General features: G+C 41.9%; 1 protein-coding gene across 6 annotated transcripts in view; it reads left to right on the top strand.

Moving 5' to 3' along the window:
* Positions 1-16683, top strand: part of STARD13 (StAR related lipid transfer domain containing 13) — a 303442-nt gene extending 286759 nt beyond the window's left edge. For all 6 annotated transcript variants that reach the window (XM_068181983.1, XM_068181984.1, XM_068181985.1 and 3 more), the window contains 7 exons: positions 2570-2768; positions 5853-6060; positions 6949-7063; positions 7811-8032; positions 9976-10193; positions 13312-13488; positions 13830-16683. In XM_068181983.1, the coding sequence (XP_068038084.1) occupies positions 2570-2768; positions 5853-6060; positions 6949-7063; positions 7811-8032; positions 9976-10193; positions 13312-13488; positions 13830-13947 (1257 nt within the window). In that variant the 3' untranslated portion in view covers positions 13948-16683. The remainder of the gene's footprint in view (positions 1-2569; positions 2769-5852; positions 6061-6948; positions 7064-7810; positions 8033-9975; positions 10194-13311; positions 13489-13829) is intronic.
* The last annotated feature ends 2441 nt before the right edge of the window (positions 16684-19124 follow it).

Genomic DNA, 19124 nt, shown 5'->3' with positions numbered 1-19124 from the left:
GATGTAAGGATAGGGATGGGCCTGTCAGCTAAGAAGCAAAGCAAGAGGAAGAAAAAGAGAGGATTAATTGGAGAGAATGTAAAGGGAGTATAAAGAAGAAAGAAAAAGCTCTTGAGAGATTTGAGGCCATTAAAAGGTGTTGGAAGCCTCAGACAACTATCTGTTCCATTTGTGTTTACAGGCTGGGAAGCATCAGAGCTCTGTGAATTTCAGTTCAGCTTTGGTTTCTTCCTTGGAGTAAAATTGAGGAAATACTGATTAAAAAAAAGAAGGAGGAGAAGTACAAATTGGGGTCCTTTAAAATATCTTTCCACCAAAAACCTTTCTAGACAAAAACATTCCAGGCAGTTCAGCTCCTCTGCTTTACAGTTACTCCCTTTGTTCCCATTTAATTCAAAGTCTGTTAATGCCTGGACAGAGACACAGGTAACCTCAGCATCCTGCTTATGTGCCTCTCCTGTGCGCTGCAGAAGGTGGGCTAGAGTTCAGAACAGGTGTCAGAGCTTCTACTGTACACACTTGGTAAAGTTGAAGTTGCTCTAAACCATTGCAAGGTCTGGCTCCTGCCACTGAAATCCCTAAACTTGCAGGAGGAGCCCCACAGTTACTTGTAGGACGTGTAATTCAGTTTCATGTCGTGAAATAAAAACTGCTTTGCCTTTTCCAACTGCATCTTTATTTCTGTCATGCATCATATGGCTGCTTGTAGGGAAGATGATCCACACAGCATGAGGATAGTAAAGAGATTGGGGCAGACTAACCTCTGGATTTTTGGTCCCTTTTTATTTACAGAACAAGTCTGTAATAATGCATAACAGAGGCGAAAACATCTCTTTTTATTGAGTGAAGAACTCTTTTGATTAATTATTAATCTTTTCCATTAATTAAAAAAAAAAGGAAATAGGACTTTGGATAAATGTCTTTAAACAGAAATCAAGAGTAGTAGAATGATGTACAGCTGGAGATTGCATGGGTGAGATTTGACATCTGACCTCTCAAATCAGACTTAGCTAGAAGTTTTTAATGGTTGTTTATACCAGCAAGGACACTTTCCATCAAAAGGAGAGAACTGAGCCTCTGGTCTGACATTTATCTACCACAGGCCAAAACTTTATTTTTTGGACAGAATTAGCAAGTCTGTCTTCTTCATCTTCATCACACATTTCTAAGAGGAAAAGGCATATAAAAAGAAGAAGAGAAAGGGAAAACCAGATGAAAAGAGCTGGATGCTCTTTCTTGTATGTTCTTGTCAGGAAGAAGAGTAGAGCTTCACTTGGCATCATAAATACAGAACACAGAGCACACTCCAGTTCTCTACTTCCTGTACAGAAATTTAGCTCTCAAGTGACACTAAATTCATCAGTAAGAAGATCTAGAAGAGCTGCCTCACAGCCAGTCTGGTGCAGCAGTTAGTATCCATTTAATTAATTAAATAAATATACCTCCTCACAGAGCTGTGATCTACGTAATTAGTGTCATGAACGTGCAAGTTAACCAAAGTCCTAAATACCCCCCAGGTGAGCATGGGAGGTGTTTTAGAGAGAGGAGGGTCCTCTGTGAACTCTGTGCTGCTTCTTACTCAGAAGTAAGGGGGAGAAGGCCAGAAGGCATTATCCCCTTGCCTTTTCTGCTTGTTGATGGACTATGCCATGCAAGATCACCAGAGAGACAGCAATCACAGAGGAAAACGGGTCTATAATTCCCAAAGGGAAATGTGCCTTTCCCATAGGTCTCTCTCAATGTTTCACCTTTTCCCTGCAAAACTGAGGGGAAAACAGTGTTAACACTTTCCAAATGAAACACTGTAAACTCACTTGGGAATAAATAATGTAGTTGAGGCCCAGGAATTCACCCCAGGGGGAATTCCGAGGGTGGAGAAGGACAAGAAAGGGCAGCCCTGCCTTGAAGGTATAATTTGAAGAATTACCACTTCCTTTCAAAATAGAAAGCAAACAGGATAAAAATGTATTTTAGTGACACTGCACAAGTAATCCCTCTGTGGCCCCCACTCTCGAACTGTACTTTTCAGTGGGATTTGGGAGAACTCTTGGAAGCAGAGAGCATGAAAGGGAAAAAATGCATTTAATCTTGATTTTAAAGCTCTACCAGGAAGTACTAATCTTTTGCCACAGCATTTATTACTTAGCTAAGCATAATATTTTCTTGTTAGTCTTCAACATATATACCCAAATAAACATGAGGGGCCAGATTCTCAGCTGGAGTAAATCAACAGACAGTCACCCAAGCCAAGCAAGCCAGGCTGATTTATATCAGCAGAGCATCTTGCTTAAACTTCTCAGGCAGCAGAGAAACCACAAGGCACTCTGAACCCTCTCTCTAGGATGGGACAGAGAGCAGCAGCATTATTAACCCCTGCAATCCTTCTGTGGGGGCCTGTGCTTGCCTGCAAGCCTTGTAGGACCATCAATTGCATTTGCACATTTTCCTCCTTCTTGCCTAGAGTGAAATAAGCAACCCAAACTTTGGTCATGATCCAAGTCCCCACATATAAATGTATATACCACATATATGTTCTTCAAGTGCCATTTTCCCTTTGGAACATTTTTAGGTGGGTCTGTTTCGGAAATCTGGAGTGAAATCCCGAATCCAGGCCCTGCGTCAGATGAACGAGAGCTCCCCAGAAAACGTCAGCTATGAAGACCAGTCCGCGTACGATGTGGCTGACATGGTCAAGCAATTCTTCAGGGACTTACCGGAACCTCTCCTCACAAGTAAACTAGGAGAGACTTTTCTGCACATCTATCAATGTAAGTTGATATTTCTACATATTTATATTATTATAAACAATTAGAAATTATTATATAGCAATATACTGTGAATGATTTTGGCGTGTTAACACTGGATAGCTTTCTTCCTGCTGGCCTTTGAGATATAAAAAACCCATCTGCCCTCAAAATCTTTCACGAACAGGTCTTTAGGACCACCTAAACATTTCAGTGTCAAATTTAATGGAAAGACAATGTTCATACCAGCCCCACAATCAGAAAGAAGACAGAAGAACAGACTGCTGGACACAAAAAGCATGAAGACTCATACTTTTGTCAGATTTCATTCAACTGTGTGCCCATTTCATGCACTTATATCTCAATATAAGTGAGTCTTCTGGGCATGGAGAAGTGGTACTTGACCATGAGAATATGTGTCTCTGTAGTCCCCTTCCTTGCTGTGACTTTTGGTTATTTGTTTTTTCATTAAAGTCAATAAAATGTACATGAAAAAACAAGCTGTCTTCATGTGGATCATAAGCTCTAAGTAAAGAACTCATAGAGAAAGAAAGATTTCTTCTTTTCTTTCCAGCATAAGCAATCTTCAGAAAAATCTGAGACTCAGGTGCATCAGAATAATGAAAGTCCCTGTGAATCAGGAAATGACTTTGTGTATCTTCTCCAGACTGAGGGAGAAATAAACAGCGAGGAAAACACTGAACAGCCAGAGGAATTAGAGGCTTTTTTCTGACAATGTCTATTATGAGGGCCAGTCAGCCAGCACTCTGGCAGATTCAGCCAGCCTAAGCCAAATAATTGGAAGCACTAAAGAGAAGTATGTCTAGTCTTTTCACTTGCAGACGTTTCAGCTGCCAAAACAATAGAAAGCCATTTTAAAACACTGTGTAATCCTAGTGCTTAAGAATCTCAGATACTTCCGTTGCTTCCCTTTAGTGTAAAAATCTGTCTGTGGTGTGCAGTCACTAATGAATTTACCACCACAGTGTCTGTAGCTGGTAGAGAACGCTGAGATTCTGCATGTGAGAGACAGCATTGCAAATAAATTCAGTGGGTTTGGCTGAACACAATGTCTTGGGACATAAGTTAACTGCAAGAGTTGGTGCCTAGCCCTGGACCATCATTTCCCCTTCTTTTTTCCTGCTCACAAGTTGTCTGCCTGCACACACATTAATAAGCTTGTTGAGAAAAGCAACAGGAATTCTGGCCACTAATAAAATGGCAGTCACAATCATTTCCATGGGGAGGTGGCCAAGGAGAAGATTATCCACTGCAAGGACATGTTCTGCATATCCTTGGAAACAAATCACCACTAAACCATTGCTTGATGAAAACTGGGGATGTCTCTTTGCACAGAAGAGACTGCAAGTAAATTACCCCCTTGCTACAGGAAGAGAGAGATGGCAGATCCCAGTGGCATCAGCATAAGCAGGTCTGTAGTCAGAAGGGCTCCCCTTTTCCAAGACATCAGGCTGAATGGGGAAACATTGACACCGGCCAACAAAAAATGTAAAAAGAGGCATGGGCTGACTCTGTAATGTCTGCTTGGTGCTGCAGTGGGAAATCTGAAGAAATTCTCTTTCCATTGGTCAGAAGGGGAAAAGATGAGCTAAGATTGCTAAAATGCAGCAGGAGTTAAAGGATTTCAGAAAGACTTGAGGATGAGTCTCTTTAAACCAAGGTAGGAACAAGAAAAGATGGGCTCTGTAGACACCAGAAAATATTGTTTGGATTAAGAATGAGTAGCAAGGTTTTTTTTTTTCCATGTGACCAACAACAAGTATATTTTTCTGTTTCAGACAGTACTGACAAAACTCCTTTCATAGAAAGAAAAAAAGTTGAAAATTTCTGAGATACCAATTGTATTTCATAACATCTGCAATTAAACTAATCTGTAGCTGAGACTTTTTCTTGCCCTTTGTTCTGTTTAACAAATTGTTAATGTGAAGTCAGGAAGGATTTTTCCTCTCCTAGTTATTGGCAGGAGATTTCTGATTTTCTGGGACTCGCTGAAGATATTTTTCATATATCCAGAATGGCTTGAATTGCTGTAACACATAGGATTTTGGATGAGATTAATGTAGTAGTCTATATGGCATAGCATTAGTGAAACTTTCTCCATTTTCCTAAGACTCCCAGTTGATTAATGTTTACCTGTGACTTGAAGCACTGGCTGATCTTCTGCTTCATGTACCAGACCCATCAGAGCAACAATAAAGGGGAGGGAGGGATTACCAGGAGGTGTTGTGGGAAGAAAAGACACATTGCATGGATTTAGCAAAGGCTCCTCTGACTTCTCAGAAAAACCTGGCCTTGCTGCTTTCAGAAACTTTAGAAGTATTGAGTTGTGTTCATTTTGTCTTTCATGTCTGAAAGCTTTTACAATAAAGTGCTTGTACAAGGTTAGCAGTCAAATCTTAAAAGCTGGCTGTTCCCTCTACTGTAAATCTGCTTTTGTTCTTCTTCCACTCAATTACAGAGAGTATGTAATACCCAGAGGAGGACTCAAAGTCCAGACTGAGAGAACTTATGGTAGTTTTAGAAATGAATCTGTCTGAGATGCTATTTAAGCATTTCCACTACTTCTTTCATTAAACTCTTCTATGGTTTAGGACACAAATCTAAGTGTTCCCGAACCTTCCCTAAGACTTAAAGTTCTGTCTTGCCAGGGGACAAAGAAAACCTGAAAGATACCATTTAAAGCTATGAGTACTGAGTACTATTCTCCCTTCATAAACTTCAAATGAAGTCCAGTGCCTTTCTTGGGAGCAGCCCTTCAAACAAACAGAGAAATGCCAAACACTGGCAAGGGAAGCTGTGCTTTGTGGAGGAGCAAAACCCAGCTCTCCAGAAGCCAGCTGATCTTTTCCCCTTGGTCTCCTGTCATCTGCCTCTTCACAAAGCCATCGCTAAGGTCTGGAAAGACCTCTGTGAGTCGAGCATTAACCTAACACTGCCAGGTCCACCACTGAAACACATCCCTAAGCACCACATCTGGGCAGTTTTTGAGCACTTGGGGGGACTGTGAATGTCTGTGGTAACTTTATCTTTCTGGCTCCTTACATGATCTTACAACTGACCCCCTGGATGTCACTTGCTCCTTCCCAGATGTCCCCAAGGAGCAGCGGCTGCAGGCGGTGCAGGCAGCAATCATGCTCATGGCCGACGAGAACAGGGAGGTTCTGCAGACTCTGCTCTGCTTCCTCAGCGACGTCACCTCCGTGGAGGAAAATCAGATGACTCCCATGAACATCGCTGTTTGCCTGGCCCCTTCCCTCTTCCATCTCAATATAGTGAAGAAAGAAAGCTCACCAAGGTATGTTTCTTCTCAGCATTATAAATAGTCACATCCTGAATACGGAATAATACTTTCAGTGGTATGCAGGAAAAATTTTCCAAGCCATCTGCTTTCCAGCACATGTTAAACAGGGCATGGCTTCAGTAAGAGGGGAAAACCCCTGCTGCAGAGCCAGAAGCACACTTGTTTTCACAAGCCCAGCAGGCATTTCTGGTTGTCTGTTGCGAACATGCGGTGCCTGCTTTCCATGTGCAATTTTCAATAGGGCACTAGTGAGTTTTTAATGAGTAATGTTGAATGTTCTGTAAAGGAAAAGGGGTTGATTTTGCTCTGGTTGAAGTCAAAGATTAACCATGTTTTAAAGGATTTTGATATGTAGATTTTAAATGAGGGTTTTTTTTCACTTTCAATTTACTGTCTACATTCTGCCATTCAGGAAACAGGGTTTATTTCAGGCCACATTAAAATTGTAACATGGTGATTGTAGACTAAACAGGGCATAGCCCAGCTAAACATTAGTGGTCCCTCTTGACTTTTTTCCCTCCCATCTGGTTCAGAATACACTGAGATTCTTGGTCAAGTACATGTATAACCTGTGTCTGAATAAGGGCTTTATGAAGTAACAATGTAAACCACTTAACATCATGTCTGTTAAAAATCCATTTCAAAATGTACAACACATCATGCAGGATACGCATAACCTTTCCTGCTTTTACCTTTGGCTGAGCAATATTTTAGGTAAACATTTTTCCTTTAAAAACGGCCCAACAGTTTGAGCAGTCTTGTTGATAAATAGAAACTAAAGATAGGGGGTTTTTCTCTCTGATGTTGGGAGTATCCTGCTGGTTTTTGCTTTCATATTAAAAAGATTCAGCTCTTTACCTGAGATACTGAATTCAATTACAGAGTAATACAGAAGAAATATGCAACAGGGAAGCCAGATCAGAAGGACCTCAGTGAAAACCTGGCAGCTACTCAGGGACTTGCTCACATGATAATGGAATGCAACAAACTTTTTGAGGTGAGTGAGAGACTCAATCAGCATTATTCATGGCCACATAATGCAGTACCCTTTGAAGTATTTATGTTTATGCTTATATTTTCTGTCTTGTGTTAGCTGGTGCCTCACTTATTTGTAAACTTCATCCAAAGTTTATTTATCTCATTTCTTTATGGTGGTTCCCTTTTAGTATTCAAAAGATGGAGGGTAATTATTCTGTTACAGTTTTCAACCCAAACCACTGGATTAGGAAATTTTAGACTAATTCAAATCAAAATCTGCTAGTGTAAAATTTTATTACAATGCTTTTAAGGCCTCAATTAAAACCTATTCATCTTAAAAATAATTGCCTATACACTTCATTTCTGTGTGTCATGCAATAAAGTAAAAAATCACATAGAGACCTGCAGTCAATCCTGCAGCTACATACACTGCAGCTGGAGGAGAGCAAATGCTGATATCTTCTTTCCCCAGAAGCACAAGGCAATATTTCTGAGGGCTAACGGAGTAACAGTGGTGTATTCACATCCAGCTGATCAATCTAACATAGTTCTGCGTGAGTAGTGCTGTTCAGAACCATGGGCTGTTTCATTAGACTACTTTGGTGTTTCACCTTGCATAAAGACAGAAATTGGTGTGCATTTTACAGATCCTAGGTTCGTACAATTGGATGCTGAATGGCCCATCAGCTTAGAAACATATTGCCTTAAGGAAAAGTTCTCAGCAGGAGATTTTCCCTGTGTGTTTTCCCTCCCTTCTGTGGCACAGGTCCCACACGAGATGATCACCCAATCCCGAAACTCCTATGTTGATGCAGAAGTGCATTCTCCTACCCTGGACGAGCTTGGGAAACGAGTGGATGAGGAAGGAGGGAACTATCAGATGTACCTGGAAACTCTCATGCAGAATCTCCAGAAAGAAGCAAAAGAGAAATTCAAAGGATGGGTCACATGTTCCAGTGTAGAGAACACAGAACTCGCCTACAAAAAGGTAATTTGGGGAGACATGAAAGAAGCAGTAAAGAAACCAAGCAAAATGCAGCTCAGCTATGGGGCACTCCGGCATGTTGCATGGCAAAACTCACACCCTTCTTTCTGGCAAGGCACTCTTTTTTATTATTATTTTTTAAAAGATTACCAAAAGCAGTTAAAATGTAATGTAATAGTGATTCAAGTATGAGATTCCAGAAAAAGGCACACAAAGCAAGCTGGGGTCTTCAAAATAGATCAAGTAAGTGACACAGCAAACAACACAACCAGAGAGTGAGCTGAGATGTTAAACAACAGAGAACATTACCTGGACAAGCTCTTTGACTGGAGGACATGAAAAGTTTCTGACCAGCTCTTGATGTTTGTTAGCAGTTTGGAGAACACAGCTAGAACATAGGTAATTCCAAAACTTCTTCAGGCTCTCCTATGCTTTTTTAAGCAGGCTGGTTTTATCCCTGATCCTTTTGTCCTTTTTTTCATGTGGATTTTTGATACTGAAGCTTTTATTAAAATTTCTGAATTTGTTTTAGGCTCCATCATTTCTTCAGAGAAAGCCAGACCACTGCAGTGAGGCAGAGGGTGCTGCAGGGTCCCTGCAGAGAGTGGAGTTCAGGGCTGCTGGAAAATTGAATAGCAAAGCAGAGGTCTCCAAACCAGCAGCAGCTAGCAAGAGGAAGGGATGAATTAGGGGTAGGTGACACTAATTAGGCAGGAGAAGACCACTGGGAGGAATGTGAGATCTGGATGGTGAGGGGGCAGGAGGCAGCATTACCCCAGCTTGGGAAAGTGCAACCCCTCTGTCAGGGCAAAGAAATTGCAGTTACTGGGGTTTGTAGCCAGCTTCTGTGAGTGACCTCTCCAGGGATGGACTGTGAGAGGTTGGGGAGAGAGTAACAGAGCTCAGCTAGGAGCAAGATGTGGGAGATGGGAGAGAGGGAATAGAGAGAGGCCTTTACAGTTGGTGGTCAAGGACCTGTAAGACTACAGAGAGGATTGGGAGTCTGGGGCTCCAGGGCAGGGGAAATGGGGGACTGAAAGCTTTGGGGAGAAAGAATTACAACATGAAATAATTTAAGGTGGGATGTGAGGAAGGTGGGTTTCTGGGGAAACAATCCTGGGTGTGTGGGAGGTACTAGAGGTTTCCGAAGTATACATTGGTATATGAGAATGGTAGGGTAGGGAAGGGTTAGAAAAGCAGGGCTTGCAAGATCCAGTGATTACAGTTAACTTGTTTACTGCCTGAAATAGGACCCCTAAAACCATGCAGAAAAGCTGCATGTGTGCAGTCTAGGATATTCACCTTGTGCATAGCCCAGCACTTTCTGCTCCCTTTACTGTAAGCTGTGGAGGTGTTCCAAGAAACAGGATCTGTGAGCAAGGAGGAGTTAGCAAATAGTCTGTGCTCTTTGAAAGGTGTTTTCCCAACACCTCCCTTGCAGCTGTTTTGAGGAGCAAACATCTGTGTACCTGACACATAACTGAATCAATGTATGTTCTGCTCCCCCAGAATTAACCAGGAGGGTAAATGGGCCCTCAGTCCCAGGTAGTGTATAAGATTGCCTAAGGCAGTTGCTTTATTTCAGCCCAGGGTTTCAATCTCTCCTCTCTTTTTACTTCTGCAGACACATATTTGTCTTTGCACTTAGGATGTTTGGACTTGGAAAAGTGTCTGTCACACCAGAAGTAATGTAGAACCTCACTGGCACTATGGGAACTGGTCCAGATATATTCTGTTGTGAGACCACAGTAATGACTCACTTTAGATTTCCACCCAGGACTAGTAGAGCAGCAGCAATAGCAATAATAGTAATGGATTAGCAGGGAAATATGAATGCTCTTAAGCTGAAGTCAGACACGCACATTGAGATTTTGTCCTCAGTTATCATCTGCTGAACATAGGCATGTAAATTATCAGGGTTTGTGTTCTTGGTCACTTCACTCCAGGTTGGGGATGGGAACCCATTAAGGCTTTGGAAAGCCTCAGTTGAAGTTGAAGCCCCTCCATCAGTTGTCCTGAACCGGGTGCTGAGAGAACGTCACCTCTGGGACGAGGACTTCTTGCAGTGGAAGGTGGTGGAGAGCCTGGACAAGCAGACAGAAGTTTACCAGTATGTTTTGAACACCATGGCTCCTCACCCCGTCCGAGACTTTGTTGTTCTCAGGTAAGCTGAGGGCAGTTCTCTGGTACCTTTGCCTCCTGCAGTGCCTAAAGAAGATGTGGATTTCTCTCAGCCTTCACAACTGTGTAATTGCTCTCCAGGAACTCTACTTCTGTGCAGCACTGTTGATTTCTCAAACTGAATTAGTCATACACCTACAGCATGCTGACCTTTTCTCTGATGTAATTTGAGCAGCACATACTCCTGAGGCCATAAATATAATTTCTTCCTCAGAACAGATGTCTGATAATGGCTGCTCTTCTCTCTTAGCTTTGTTTGTTGTCAAAACAGTGCAAATAGAGCCCAATTGTTTTTTACGCTGCTTTTGCTGTTCTCTGGGGAATGTTTGATGTTTAAGAGCCAAATGTTTAGAAGAGAAGATAGTGGTGCTTTTAAGCTAAGGCTGTTATACAGTGTCTATATAACTTATTATCTTAAATTTTCAGTTGGAGTCTTTTTAAATGAAGAAATGCTGATGCATAAAAATCCTAGTGTGGAAATGAACAGAAAGAGGCAGTAGATTTGTAGTCCCTCTTCCAGGGGATGACTTCTCCCAAATAAATGTATAGCTATGTATCAGTATTCCACAACCAATCCCAGTTCTACCATTGTCTATCTGCTTGTACAGAATAGTCAAGAAAAAAAAAAAAAAACAAACCTCTTCTGTCTTTGAAATCCAGGCCTTTGCCTGCTAGGAGCTATTGAGGAGCTGCTGACATATTTCGCTTACAGGATCAGTCCTACAGTTATTTATTGTAGGATGATTTTGTGCATTCCTGCTTTTGGTCCCTGTTTTCTTTGATTGAAATGATGTGCCGGAGAAATACAAAGCAGTTTTGACAAAGGAAGTAGTACAAGGACGTCAGAATTGTATTAAAGGGAACGAAGATTGAAGGAAAAAGATGAGCCAAATAAAATATAATTATGAAAGTACATCCCTTTTATGAATTTCAGTAGTCTCTTAAAGGATGACTACATGCAGATATTGTTGGTATAAGGCAAGAATTATTGGAACTCTTAGGGGAAGATTTTAAAAATGCTTTCTGTAACCAATTCTCCCATTACTCTATTTCCTTTGCCTTACCACAGTATATTGGGCTAAATTAACTATTTTATAATCAAATACATATTATATATTTTATATAATAATATATCTATCATTATTTTATAAATAATCTTCTTATATAATGTCATTAGCTTGAACCAGTGATAAATTTGGCCCTCTGCATGGCACCAAGAAGATGGTCTGCAAGCGGTGGGGAGGTTTTGATGACTGTAATTTGGTCCTCTCATTTGCCACTTAGTTTACTATTAGGTTTTGTGGTGGTTTATGTTCTTTAAAGACCTGCTGTGCAGTCACATCAGTTAAAGGAAAATCCTGCTATCGAGTTCTCATTCTTTTCACTGACCCAGGCAGAATGACCCCCGAGGACTGAAATGCATATCATAAAAATGAATCCTGGTGGGTTCTTAAGGGCTGAAAACAGCTATCCAGCAGATCTGTCAGATTCTGTTGTTTATCTCATTTGATTGATATCATTAAGTCTAGAGCAAGGTTACCCAGCAATACCGCAGTCAATTTGATATGTTATGATTGGTGGGAAGTGAACAGTGAAATTATAATACACCTCTAGGGACATGAATAAATATATTTTAACAGATTGCAATTTTCTTCTTCTCAGTCAAACTTTGGGCTGTGAAAGGATCAACTTAGTTGCTCCCTTTTTTTTTCAATGTGACAGTCATAACAAGGAGATTAGGCTCCCTAGAGAAGACTCTGATGGTAAGATGAGAGGAGAAATATTTCATATGCCTGGGATATGACACAGGTCTCATCTGCCCTGCACAGGCATCACTTTTATTAAAGAAGTCACAAGTGCTTCATCTTCATTAAGTATGAACGCATTTTGGTGAGTTAGGTGTGCCATGCCTGATTTTACTACTGTAAGGTATTTAAAGAACTACTGAAACTGGCCTAAATCCATACAAACGGGAACAGGAAACCTAAGTCTTCTGAAATCTTTGGGATAGAGAACTTTTCACTTCCCAAATGGCTCAGGGAGTGCTTGGTAATTACCAAAATTATGTGAGCACATCTAAACACTGTGCAGGCACTCGCAGGAGGTGGTTCAGCATTTCTCATCCTGGATCTGAGCTGTGGTTTCCTTCTCCCATATGTTTCATCTGCCAAGATAGCTCATCAATTTTATTAATGCCCAGGGACATAAAACCTTCTGGTCAGAATCTTCCTGCAGTGTCTTGAAACAGCTCGGTTTCATGAAAGAAAAATGCAGAATGTTAAAATGATCTGCTGAAGTCCTAACTTCAACAGTCCTTGAAATCAGCTTACCTGCTAAAATATGATACTTACCAAGGCAGCATAACTCTTGTCTCAGACAATCCACAGCAAGATGATGCATGTTGCACAGCACAGTGGGAATTTCTCATTTCTTCTCACAGCACAGGAAAGAGTGCAGACCTATCCTCTGAGATTCAGTGCAGATGAGAAAGATGTGAGACACAAGGGTACGTAGAGAATGCTTACAGAACAACAAAAAATGTTAAGTATTAAAGTCTAGGAATCTTGAACTTGGTGGAAAACTTCTCCAGCATGTACGAGAGGCTAGAAACATGGGAGAGGAAAGAAATGGAAGGACATTTTGTTTTTAATTCAGACAACCTTGAAACATATTCTGGGTATCCTCATATCCTCATATTAGTGAGGATTTCTGCTGTGCTAAACTGCATTTCTTGCTCTGTAAGCCTGCCTGGGTGCAATGCACAGTTTCAGCTTTTGCTGGATGGCTTATCCTTGGTCTTTCTCCTTTCCAAAAGGCCTTTCTCCTTTTGTCTGACTGCAAAAGGCTCTATCATGCTCTAGAACAATAATGGTTACAAAATACTCCTGTGGAGAAGCAAAATTTCTCCACCTGGAGCCACATAGATGGGTGGCCATTTCACATGGCCATGAAACTCCACCAAGAATTCCTAGGACAGTCCACTAGCATTGCAGGCAACAAGGACAGGCAGACAAGCAAACTCTAACTTCAATTCTGGTTCTTACTCGTGCGCCCAAAAGTTTCATCACTAACGTGATTCCATCTTGCATCCATTCCTGCAGGACATGGAGGACGGATTTGCCCAAGGGGATGTGCATGCTGGTTGCCATCTCTGTGGAGCATGAAGAGGCTCCGCTCATGGGAGCTGTGCGAGCCATGGTAATGGACTCCCAGTACTTGATAGAGCCCTGTGGCTCGGGAAAAGCCAGGCTGACCCACATCTGCAGGATTGACCTAAAGTAAGTATCCCACCTGCACAAGGTAAGGCCCATTCAGCAGGACAAACCCTCAAGCTCACACGCTGGGAGCAGAGGGCATGGTTAGGGTAGCTTTGCTGCTTCAGAGTTTTCCTGCAGCTTTTTCTCCACTCAGTGCCTACCACTGTTAAAATGTGATCTTAGAAAGAGAATCTGCTTATTTGATTACTGCAAGGGAGAACTTCAGAGTACACTTAAAAAGACAAGTATTTGGATCGCCACCATCACCGTGGGCAGTGCGGAGCAGGAAGCATGGCAAGCACGTTTCTGTGGGGCATGTTTCTTGAGTATTTTTCTCAATAATTCTCTTTTCCTTTCTTCAGAGGACATTCCCCAGAGTGGTACAACAAAGGCTTTGGACATCTGTGTGCAGCAGAAGTTGCCAGGATCAGAAACTCATTTCAACCTCTGATTGCTGAGGGACCAGAAACAAAAATCTGATGAAGTGTTCCTGGGAGCATGTGAGCATAAATCAGGGTTTGGCAGGGAACAGGAATACTGAAAGCAAAGGTCTGATTTAAGCTGCAGAAATCTGACCAGACCTGGGTCTATACAAAGCTGAAAAAGGAATTTTATAGGAAAGTTCTTTTATTCTGGAGACTTCACCTTCCCCCCTCCCCCACATCCACTCTATATTAATTTTGATCATTGAACTAAACATTTCTTCAGAGAGCTTTTATTACTTTAAAGACAGATTATTGCCATTACTTGTATGTTACATAACTCTGGTATTTAAAGGCTTCTAAGAAGCATATTTTAATTGTAAATAAGTAATGTACAGTATGTATATATTTATCTATAATCTATATATATATATATGTATATGTACAAATTAATTATTTTGTATATAACTCAGTGCAAATCACTTGCATCAGCTGGAACTTAAGTGGACTTGTCACTTGTTTCTTAGTGTGTCACTGCTACATAAGCTGTATTTGCTGTTATCAGTGCTACCAGGCCTAATTTGTGTGATAACAAATGCCTGTTCCCAAATATGTTTCGTGTTGTGTGTGTGCTGTGAGAAGGTACCTAGAAATAGATGTGGGAAGAATTACAGGAACTAAGGAAGAAGGATGTTATAGTGCATTTAAAAATAATGAGGAGGGAATAAGTCTCACCAAATAAAGTACATGGAGATGCATCTGAGTCAGACATTGTGGAGGCCATTTATGTTCAGCTGCAGAATTGTGACTTTTAGTAGAAGGTGTTGAAAACTTACCTGTTGCCTTAAATGACTGGTGTCTGTCAGTAGAGAACCTCACTGTGTGCAGTGTTCCAGGTAACAGCTCGTCCTCGGACAGCACAAAGTAATGCTGTGTGTCCTGAGATGGCTGAAATCAGACTGGTAACTTATTAAGCTGTAAATTAATTATTTTTGTATGCATTTTGTCTAGGTTCTGAGTGTTTCTGTGTTCTTTCCTTCTCCCGTAGAGATGGCTAATCCAAAGCAGGTTTTCCACATCCAGTGAACACAAAGACATGCAGATGAACACCATGCCTTTTAATATTCTTACTATACAAATAACTATGCTTTTTTAAAATTTTAAACACATTTTGGAGATTTAAGAGACTAAATAAATGCTATTCTTGGAAAGATCGCTTTTATAGTAACAGCAAGAATTTTCATCTTATATTGCACTGTTCTGCATGATCCCAACTCTGTAGGCATTGGTGGGAGCAGGATTAGGACTATGAGGAGTAGGAGCCATTTAAGCCTATTATATAATTTCATTTTCAGGGACCTATTATTTTGCTAATGGAAGAATGCTTTAAAAGTAATAATAATAATTTGTCAACATTGCCTTTGAGGCAGGGTTCCATTTTGTTTTTAACTAACCTACAACCAAAATGTTATTACATCTATGACTCAATAAGAATGTACAAGCTTGATAATACTGTTCTTCATTAATCGTATTTGTTCACTTAGACTTTATTTATTGCTGCATAAACCAGCAGAGTCACTCACAGCCGGTGTTTCAGCTCAGTCCTTCCAACAAAATCCAGAAAAATTAGTATGAGGTTGATTAAGCAGGATGCATTTCCTATGTAAAGCTACAGCTTTGTGCCCCAATTCAATGAATGAGGAAGTCCCTTCCAAGCCAGAGATTCCCCAGGTGTGGGAGCTGTGCCACTGTGTTTGGTGACAGCTACTAGAGCATGACCCCACATGCCATCCTGCACACACATGGGGCTGTGCTGGCAGGGGACAGCCCTGTGAGCTGAGGCAGCACACCTGTGAGAGCTCAGGGTGGACAGGGTAACCCAAGGTGACCCAGAGTGCTCCAGCATGTCCTTGTGAAGGAGCAGGACTCCAAAAAAGTCACTGTCATCTTCACCCATGAGCTGTGTCACTCATGTTTTGTTGTGCAAGTCCTAGCATCAGGGATGTTGGCTGCCTGGGAGCTCCTGCCTCAGAGTTTCTGGCCAGCAATAGTTGCAATGTGCAACTTTCACGAGCTTTAAGTCCTGCAGACAGGGGAGCACTCACAGGACCCTTATGTGGCCGTAGTGGGGTCTGGCAGTCACCTGCTGGCTGCAGGGTATCACCACTGCCCAGGCTCAGCCTTCCTAGGAGCAAACTGTGCCTCCCCAGCTGGGAATGCCATTCCAGAAAGCAGCACCTCCTCCCAAATGCCTGTGGCCATGGCAGCAGATTTCATGCCGGCTGTTTTCCAAAACATGAGCAATTAGAGTACTTCTGCTACATTAGTTTACATAAATAAATAGAGCGGCGCCTCAGCAGTAACAGGCACAGAATTTCTAGCCCTGGGAATGGCAGTGTCTGGCAATAAACAATGTCTTAAGGAAAAGAAGGGAAAACCTGGACAGTGGTTTTATCCTGTCTCACAAGTCATTGCTCAGCTGGAAAAGGCCCTGTGCCCATCTGCCACCCGTAGCAAGGTAGGGTTGTTTTCCTTGCAGAAGCTCTGTCGTGAGCTTTTGGCATCTCCAAGCCATGTATTGCTGAAATAAGATTTCTTCAAAATGCACATTATGCCATGTCTACCGTTCGACTACCACAGTATTTTGTATTGTTACATTGATACATTATGATAATTGCATTTTTAAATGTTATACTCATATCAATACCTCATATTTTTACCTCATCAGTTGGTATCAGTCATTACTTGTAAATAAATAATTTCAGAGTTGAATAAATTTGCATACACTAAAGAATCATGTTCCTTTGTGCTCTTTTTTTATCCATTGACTCAAGAAATGCTGAATTTAAGCCCTCAATTTCTTTATTGCAGCCTCTATACACTAAACTGTTCTGGTGTGGGACTTCATTAATGACTGCAGGCTCAAAATTATATTGCTGTTCATTATACTTAGCCTGTAGTATCCTTATGTATACATGAGCTTCATGGCAAAGATTATGTTTTCCAAATTCAGCCATGTTTCTGCATCTGTGTTCTTGTTAATAATTTAGGTCTAGGTTCACAGGAGTGACTGGAGCTGGGTGAGTGCTGGGTTCACATTGTCAGATATCAGCCATCTCAAATCCATCAAGCCATTGCAAAAGAGTAAAAGGTGCAGTGGCATGATAGCGATTTCTGTAGTTTGTCATACACATTCTACCAAGGGATTAAATATTCCTTTAGATGTGTGTTGTAGCTGGTAACTAAGTACCACTCATCCTGCCACCTGGAGAGATAGAGAAGAGAATCAGAAAAAGGTGAAACCTATGAGCTAAGGATAGTTTAGTAATTGAAATAAAGCAAAATTGTTATTGTTGTTACTAATTATTATTATTATTATTGCTATTATTCATCATAACGAGGGGATAAAAAAGAGAGGAATAAAATCCAAGAAACTCAAATGATGCACAATACAGTTGCTCACCACTTACTGACCAATGCCCAGCCATCCCTGAGCAGCAATTTTCTCCCCCAGCCAACTCCCCCAGTTTATATACTGGTCATGATGTTCTGAGTTATGGAATATCCCTTTGGCCAGTTTGGGTCTGCTGTCCTGGCCATGCTCCCTCTCAGCTTCTTGTGCGGCTCCTCACTGGCAGAGCATGGGAAACTGAAAAGTCCTTGACTTAGGGTGAGAACTACTTAACAATAACCAAACCATCACTGTATTACCAACATTATTCCCATACTGAATCCAAAGCACAGCACTGCAAAAAGAAAATTAGCTCTATTGCACATGTAAGCAGGTCATTTGCCTATCCCTCCAACACTCTCTTGACTTACTAAAAGAAGCAGAGTCTCAGAAAACAGGGTGCTGAGCAGAGTCAGCTATGAGAGACCATCTAGGAGGGGATAAGCCTTTATGTCCCACCATTCAGAGAAAGCTCTGTATTAAAATTTGAATTGAAAGGAAGAACTTTTTTCCAATTGTCTGCCGTGGCAGAGATGGTCAGCTGTGTAAGTCCATCCTTTCTTGCAAAAAAATGCTGCATGTCATGCGCTCTCATTCCCATTTATCCCTCCCACCCACCTGCAGCAATGTCAGGGCAATGAGGTTGTCTTAACCTTAGGAGCACTGATGTTTCAGCTCCCAGTATGCACAGACTTTGTAGTGTTGAATTCTTGGGTGCCTGTCCTCTCTAGAACAACTTGCAGGAGTCACCAGCAGGGCAATCCCTCTGCTTAATGCATTTACACTGCAGAATCGGTGTCACACCCAGAGGATTTTGGCAGGCCTAAAAGGTGTTGCTCTCTGAAATGGCTGGTAGCTGTTAGACAAGAGCACAGGCTGAGTACCCTGAGATGACTGTGAGGTGAAAATATTGGAATAAATATCCAGAAGACTGCTGGGGCCTGCCAATCAGATAGGAGAGGATGAAAACACTGCTGCTCCAGCTCAGTCATGATGTAAAAACACTGGGGAGTGAACACAGACCTTGCCAAAGAGAAAGCAGCATGACCCACTCAAAATCCCATGGGAATTCAGCATGATCATGTCACGGTCTCCCTGCCAGATGTGTGTCAGCCACAGCTGCACCTGGGCTTCATTTAGATGGGTGCTAGACCAGGCAGACTATTGTTACAATGCGGTTACACATCAGGGTGTGACAGGACCAGGAATACAAGGCATCAAGCCACAGATTTGCAACAAGGTAGCCGTTTGGATTTTCCTAAAATGTACATTTCAAATTGTGACCCTCAATATCCTGGGCCACTCAGCAATACAATGTAGAAAGCCAACAAGTCCCCCAGAGCAGCAATGGATGCGGAGCAGAACAAACTGTGCAACTGCAGACTGCCCTGCTCCATTGTGCAAGACTGCTCAGCAAACACAAGGACGTGTGGAACTCAAGGGCAAACGCAGGCCAGAGCAGTGGGTCTCGGTTAATGATTAAACAAGAGAAAATGTCCCAACAATGCAGAGAACTACTTGCCTGTCCTACATAGGCTGATGTTGGGGAGGTCTCACACCTCCCTAACCCCACAGCAGGTCCCAGACACCAGAGCCTCTACGCCTGTGACAGAGGTCAGCATCTCTTGCACAAAAAGTAACCTGGACACTTAGCTGCTTCCACGCCTTCGACTCTGAAACAAGGATCTCTATCCCAGTCTTAGTACTGACCTCCCACAGGTAGTTCTTTTCCACTGCTCTTTTCCACTGCCTGAGCCCAGTCCTTGAGCACAGCATGCCCTCTG

Source organism: Anomalospiza imberbis, chromosome 2, assembly GCF_031753505.1.
Source record: "Anomalospiza imberbis isolate Cuckoo-Finch-1a 21T00152 chromosome 2, ASM3175350v1, whole genome shotgun sequence".
NCBI classification, from domain to species: domain Eukaryota; kingdom Metazoa; phylum Chordata; class Aves; order Passeriformes; family Viduidae; genus Anomalospiza; species Anomalospiza imberbis.
Note: the sequence above shows the minus strand (reverse complement) of the source record. Positions and strands in the feature narration are given on the sequence as shown.